The sequence below is a fragment of the Anopheles bellator genome, chromosome 1 (genome assembly GCF_943735745.2).
Source record: "Anopheles bellator chromosome 1, idAnoBellAS_SP24_06.2, whole genome shotgun sequence".
Classification (NCBI taxonomy): Eukaryota; Metazoa; Arthropoda; class Insecta; order Diptera; family Culicidae; genus Anopheles; species Anopheles bellator.
The window spans coordinates 3,292,706-3,298,705 of record NC_071285.1 but is presented as its reverse complement, the minus strand read 5'-3'; the positions used below and the strand labels follow the sequence as shown (position 1 = coordinate 3,298,705).

The 6,000-nt window shown below is 46.8% G+C and overlaps 3 protein-coding genes across 3 annotated transcripts; 1 reads left to right on the top strand and 2 right to left on the bottom strand.

Moving 5' to 3' along the window:
- Positions 1 to 860: 860 nt before the first annotated feature.
- Positions 861 to 2,671, bottom strand: LOC131216287 (nitrilase and fragile histidine triad fusion protein NitFhit). The gene is made up of 4 exons (XM_058210737.1): positions 2,353 to 2,671; positions 1,915 to 2,289; positions 1,331 to 1,841; positions 861 to 1,273 (listed from the first exon to the last, which is right to left on the bottom strand). The coding sequence occupies exons 1-4, from the start codon at positions 2,554 to 2,556 to the stop codon at positions 924 to 926; spliced, it is 1,440 nt and encodes a 479-aa protein (XP_058066720.1). The 5' UTR covers positions 2,557 to 2,671; the 3' UTR covers positions 861 to 923.
- Positions 2,672 to 3,006: 335 nt separating this feature from the next.
- On the bottom strand, positions 3,007 to 4,051 carry LOC131215005 (small nuclear ribonucleoprotein Sm D3). Its single transcript, XM_058209373.1, has one exon. It carries the CDS (start codon positions 3,799 to 3,801, stop codon positions 3,370 to 3,372), a length of 432 nt encoding a protein of 143 aa, XP_058065356.1. The 5' UTR covers positions 3,802 to 4,051; the 3' UTR covers positions 3,007 to 3,369.
- An 11-nt stretch (positions 4,052 to 4,062) lies between these two features.
- On the top strand, positions 4,063 to 4,711 carry LOC131215004 (uncharacterized). Its single transcript, XM_058209372.1, has 2 exons — positions 4,063 to 4,386; positions 4,457 to 4,711. Exons 1-2 carry the CDS (start codon positions 4,072 to 4,074, stop codon positions 4,652 to 4,654), a joined length of 513 nt encoding a protein of 170 aa, XP_058065355.1. The 5' UTR covers positions 4,063 to 4,071; the 3' UTR covers positions 4,655 to 4,711.
- The last annotated feature ends 1,289 nt before the right edge of the window (positions 4,712 to 6,000 follow it).

The following is a 6,000-nucleotide window of genomic DNA, read 5'->3' as shown; positions in this document are numbered from 1 at the left end:
CCGCAGTACGGTATCATAATTCTTGGCGAATCCTGCCAATGTCCGTTCTTCCGCACTGTGGTATCAGACGTGTCGTAGCCATGTGTCCTAAAAGCTAACATCGCAAATTGTGTCGTAGTATTTTGGACAACATTACTCTATGCAGGGCCGCTTGATCATTACGACTAAACTCACCGATCGATGAGACGTGCCAAATCATTATTGGGTAAGTTCTTCTCCTTCCCGAGACAAGACCTACGGTGTGTTTCGTTGTTTCGTGACATTTCACAAAACAAAACCACTGGAAGCCATTAGGTAGGTAGCTTGTGGGGCGGCCATACGGTAAACTATAGGGTAAGCAAACAAACTTTCACAAGGCTACCAAAATTCGGTGGAATAGTAACATCCAACTTTGGACGGCATAGCCTAGACGGTGAAGGCCATCGATCCAAAAGTTTCAGCGCTTCAGTACTTCGGGAAGAAACACGGAATAGAAAAATATTTGTCAAAAGCCTCGACTGGCCTCAACGAAGAGCGAAACAGGCAACAGCGAGCTGAAGTTGTAATGGAAGGGAGAATCAAACTAAGGACTGAGACAAACGCCATCAGAATAGAAAATATGTCCAGGAGCAAGTTTAGTGCTGAACACCAGTAATCGGAGTCGTGGCTTGGTTCAACGTTCGTCTTGGTAGAACTCACTTGCGGTGTTAGTTTTGTTTTGTGTATCGAATTGCCACCTTGAACAAACATAGAATGTCTAATGCGGCTCGGCATAGGCAGAATAAATCTGCCCAGTTAAACAGTTTGCTATTTGTTCGGGGCAGCCGAGATGAATTAACACCAAATCAAGTAATGTAAGTAAATTCAACTTTATTCGACTCAAATAACAGAAAAATATCAACAGAAGTGCCAAATATAACAAGAAGGCAACTCAAACGGTCCCCCTATAGTCCCATTCGGGAAAGCTGATCGGAGAATAGTTTCGCTTCGGCAATCATTTCCTCAATCGGCCGCTTTGGGCGTTCTGGTTCCTTATCGTGCCGATTCAGTTCGCCGTAGATTTGATCGTTTTCCGGAAAATCTCCGACATGCCGTGGCATTACATGGCAGTGTACATGGAAAACGGTTTGCCCTGCTTCCGGTCCATCTTGGACGGTGACAGTCGAGGAGGTGGCATCGTATAAACGTTCCGCTACTTTCTGCACCTTGCATACCACTTGAAAAAAGTCACTAATTTCTGGCGGAGTAAGATCCGGCAACCGAGCGGCTGGCCTTCTCGTCGTTACCAACACATCTGCAAAAGCAGGAACCGTTACATCAATCGTTACACTGAAATGCTGTAGTAACTTACGTCCTGGAACCACACAGCGAATGTTTGTGAAGGCGAAACAATGTTCAGACACATAAAATATCGTATCAGGCTGTATCGAGATTTTGCCAAACTTAAATTCCTCTTTTGTCGACGCCCCGCTCGTTCGCGAAAGCTGCTGCTTGAGGATGGATAGGTTGTACACGTCATCTCGGCGATGGTCGAAACAGGGCATATTTGAGCGCACACTGCGTAGTTTGTTAAAATCGAGCTCTGCAACGACAACATCTAAGTCGTGGTTCCCCGCTTCCGCCAGGATTTCTCCCCACGGATTAACCACCATAGCGTGACCGTAGCTTTCGCGTTTCTTGTTGTGAAATCCAATCTGAGCAGCGGCCACGACAAAGCACTGATTTTCGATTGCCCGGGCGCGCAGAAGCACCTCCCAGTGTGCACGTCCCGTAGAAACGGCGAAGGCGGAAGGATAGGTCAGTATTTCCGCTCCCTGCTTCCGGAGGATCGTGCTCGCCTCTGCAAACCGCATATCGTAACACTAAAATCGGCATATTGAGAAAAAGAGATCGTGTCAGCTGTAGTTATTGTAGGGGAAGACTATTTGAACGTACAATTTGCAGCCCTATCCTTCCGACAGGAGATTCAACTGGCGTCACCAGTTCTGGACCGCCTTTAACTGTTTCCGATTCACGGAATTTAAATTCCGGCGTGACCACGTTGAACAAGTGCAGCTTGCGATAGCTTGCTACTAGCACTCCCTCGTTGTTGATGACTATGTGAGTGTTGAAAATACTTTCAACCTTTCGTTGCGGATCCGCTGGGTCAATTATGCTCTCGTGGACCCCACCGAACGACAACCAGATATTGTTCTTCTGTGCCAACTGCTGGTATTGCTGCACCGTTGAACCGGTCAAAGGTTCCGAGAGCTGTAAAGTTTCCGCACGGTGTGTCCCAACGTAATCGCAGCATTCTGGAAAGAATATAAACTGAGCGACGTGGTCAGTGAAGAGAGATATTAACTGGAGAGGGTCCCCCCAAAACCATCTCACCTGAACATCTTTCGCTTTGGCACGCTCCACTATTGTTTGCACTTGCATCAGGTTGTGTTGCTTATCATTGGTGGCTCGCATCTGTGCCACGGCAATTCGGGGCACCCGGCTCGATTCTAGCGCCATCCCTCGTAGGTTATTTACTGATATCCGCACCGCTTGAACGTTGAGTCGCAGAAGGGATTGTCGTATTGATGAAAACATGGATCTACTGTACCGTGTATTCCCCAACAGTGAGAGATTCCACTCGTTTAGGTGTGCTACGATAATTGTAATGCTCTGAAAATACAAACGTTCCGGTTTGCTGCCCTTATCTAATAAAAATATTATTTTCTAATCTCCACCAGTGATGTTTTGAACCAAAAAGTGCGTCCAGTTCCCAGTGGCATTTCGCAGGTTTATACATCGGCTCCAGTTCTCCGACGCTTTTATCTCAAGAAAACGAATTTCCTGGCTGCTTGGATTACTTCGAAACATTAGAAGTTTAGAAGTAGGGGGGAAAGTAGGGGGGAAGTACGGGGGTAATACACATATTTCCTACAAAAGTAAGCTTCCACAACATTGTAACCTTTCTTATCCTACACCTAGAAATACAAGTTTCCCTCCTCATGTTCACTTACAGAAAGATACAAATCGATTAATGATTGATTAAAGAATCCATTTTTATTCCACTCATGATTTTTCATTATTATAATTGATTTTTGTATTGTAGAAAGATGTTAGAAGTTACCTACAACCGCAGTTGTAAGATAGCATGTGAATACATTAGAGAGGAGAATGTTCTTTTGATGCGGATGTGGTTATTATTTCTATGTTTCTTGTTGGTTGTGTATTTTTATACATGTTTTGCTCTTCGTTTGATCTGGATACTACACTTCGGCCTACGGTTCGCTGAATTTTCCATAAACGTAGTGTATGGACAGCTGGTTCCAAACAAGAAGCCAGACCTGAGAAACATCCTGCACGTATCCTTAAAATACAGATTTCGCACTTAAAATTACGCGATCAAGATAGCTTCTATAGTCCACCACGTCCACGGCCAGAAGATTGTTGTCCTTGGCCCTGCCAGCCTCCTTTGTTGCCGCCACGGCCTCCGCCCCCTCCTCCGCCCGCTCCACGCCCTCTCCCACGGGCCGCTTGCGCTCGAAGGATCGCCGACTTGCCCCGGCCGGCAGTGCCCGTTTTGGCACCTTGCTTTTTAAACATTGGCGCATTCTTCAGCATGTCCGGAAGTATGAGGAAACGTATCTTCGAGCCTCGGATGTACACATTCTCCAGATTAGCCACCCGGCCATCGCGATAGGTTACGGTAACCTGTGTCATCTGGCAGTTCATGTTGTCTTCGGCTTCAATCAGCTTCCCGCGGTACACTTCGCCCGTAATGGTTTCGCACGTAACTATGTGGCCTTCAGCCTCGTGCAAAACTTTGATTGGCACACCAATAGACATGATTCAGTACGATTGCTTACGATTGCTTACGCTGGCTTCACGCTGGCTTCACGCTGGCTTCACGCTGATCTTTCGCTAAACTTTCTTGGAACTTGCTTCTTCACGATGCTGCGAGCGGCAAATGGCTTCAAAACAATCTGTCTGCCAAAGTGACAGCGGCGCCAATGGAAAATGCTATACTACGTCGCACCTGCGCTGTGGAGTAATGGTTCCACCTTTTGCTCGCTGTCATTTCACGCTCTTCTGTTTGTTTACCTACCAAACGTTGAAATGGCTCCGAGGAAAAGAGGCCGCAAACCACAACCAAAATTAAAGTTCAAAGTATCTCGAAAGAAGCTTAAACACGCTCTAAACATCCTGGAGCAACCACAGGAGCCTCGACCAACAATACGTCACATTAACTGCAGCTCGAGCATGCTGGATCAACTCAACTCTACCATGCACTTTCAGCGTGAATTTAGCCCAATGAAATGGTTCGAGTTCTTCCGAGCAACTGTTACCAACCACGACTGGGATAAATTCATGAAGGGCTTAAGACTGGCTTCACAAAATAGTTCTTTTTGTGGCATGAGAGCCATCTTACGAGTAAGTTTATTTTGCACGCAAAGCCTCTCTGCCTTAATTGACCATCTTGCTTCTATACTGTGTCTTTCAGGCCACATTCTTCGGTATTTTGACCCTTCCCATTTACCACGAGCCGACAGTGTTGAAGTCACTCCTGTATGCCATAGCACCGTGCCGCAATGAGCAAGACATCGAGTTTTGCATGGAAACTATTCTGCGTATATTCAACGGTCGGTCGGAACCATTCGGAACATGTGAGGATAGCACAGATGACGATGACATAAGTTGAAGGCCGGAAATTGCTTCCATGAATGAAAATGTTTGCTCTAAGACGAATGTACCAAATAAAAAACAATCATGTGAAGTACAGTACTGGGTGGGAATTAATCGCAGAATATTTGTGCATCCGTCTCGAAATGGTCAATCAACTACGCCGTCCAAATGACAGCCGCAACTTACGCCATCGACGGCGGTGTAACCGTTGTGTCGCTGAACTTACGCCACCGCAACTGCCAAGGCAAAGAGGAAGGCAAACAAGTAGACAGCGCAAAACGAAAGAATCTTCGCCGTGATCAGTTCGTAGTTCGTGTGTGTCGAGACGTAGTGAGCAAAAGCAAAGGGATCGAACGTTTCGCCAGGAATTAGGAGCACTCAGACTAGGCGTGTGCGATTCCGCGATACTGGATTTCGACTGCTCATTCCGTTCCGATATCGATTGTTTCACAACTGCCGCGGCCATCTCGAGTGCTGGTGGAGGACGGAACGGTGTGTAAATAAAATTTATGTATGCCGTTCGGAACGGGTGTAGTTCCCCATTATCATCATCATCACCGCTCATCGTCTGCGCTACCGTCATCTTCCATGTGTGATAAGAGAAAAAAGGTGCGTGCACGAAACGCGAAGTGAAAATGTTTGTTCCCTTTTTTCCTCGCACATTTTCTTTTGTGCTGTCGGTTGCAACGTTGCGAGAGATAACGAAGAAGGCTGACGGTGATTGGAAAAAGTGACAACAAAGAGCAAGAAGCCAAGAATATTTTCAATCGCATTCTAGATCGATATCTGCTGCATTGCACACTGCTGCCACCGCCCTCGTCCTGCTGCCGCGTTGCCGTGTATGGGCACGGTTTTCCGTCGTTGTTGCTAGTGTAAGCCAAAAGTGCATGTGACGAAATCTGTCTCCCTAATCTCGGTTTCGGCCCTCTCCGCAAGTCGCACGTTCGGGCTAGAGAAAAAAGTTCTTTACAGTACTACCTCCGCCGCCGCTACCGCCACCGTCACCGCCACCTAAGCGGATTCGGGATGAGGCCGAAAAAAACGATGCCAACAACGTACAAATATTTCTGTGCTAATAGTGGTGGCAGCGTGTAAGTGTGTGTGCCAGATGGTTGTGAAGGAAAGTGGCAGTGCGCGGGCATGCGGTGAAGAAAGCATTTTTTTGTCCTTAGCCTTCTAGATTCTGACGTTCCGAACTCTGCTGTCGAATTGGTGGGGTTGACAGGCGCTGTCATTTCTACACTCAACACCTTATTAAAAGAATCAGGATAATTCGGTAGCGGATCCTGTTTGTATTAGCTAATGAACATGGTGCAGTTTACGGGTGCCCTTTTCGAATCTTTTCACTAGAGCACGATGATC

Excerpts from the sequence above, each read along its gene's own strand:
- LOC131215005 (XM_058209373.1), bottom strand. The coding sequence starts at position 3,801 with ATGTCTATTGGTGTGCCAATCAAAGTTTTGCACGAGGCTGAAGGCCAC.
- LOC131215004 (XM_058209372.1), top strand. The coding sequence starts at position 4,072 with ATGGCTCCGAGGAAAAGAGGCCGCAAACCACAACCAAAATTAAAGTTC. Across the intron at positions 4,387-4,456 it reads GCATGAGAGCCATCTTACGA|GCCACATTCTTCGGTATTTT; the intron begins GTAAGTTTATTT and ends TGTGTCTTTCAG.
- LOC131216287 (XM_058210737.1), bottom strand. The coding sequence starts at position 2,556 with ATGTTTTCATCAATACGACAATCCCTTCTGCGACTCAACGTTCAAGCG. Across the intron at positions 2,290-2,352 it reads CCAAAGCGAAAGATGTTCAG|TTTATATTCTTTCCAGAATG; the intron begins GTGAGATGGTTT and ends CACGTCGCTCAG. Across the intron at positions 1,842-1,914 it reads GAAGGATAGGGCTGCAAATT|TGTTACGATATGCGGTTTGC; the intron begins GTACGTTCAAAT and ends TGCCGATTTTAG.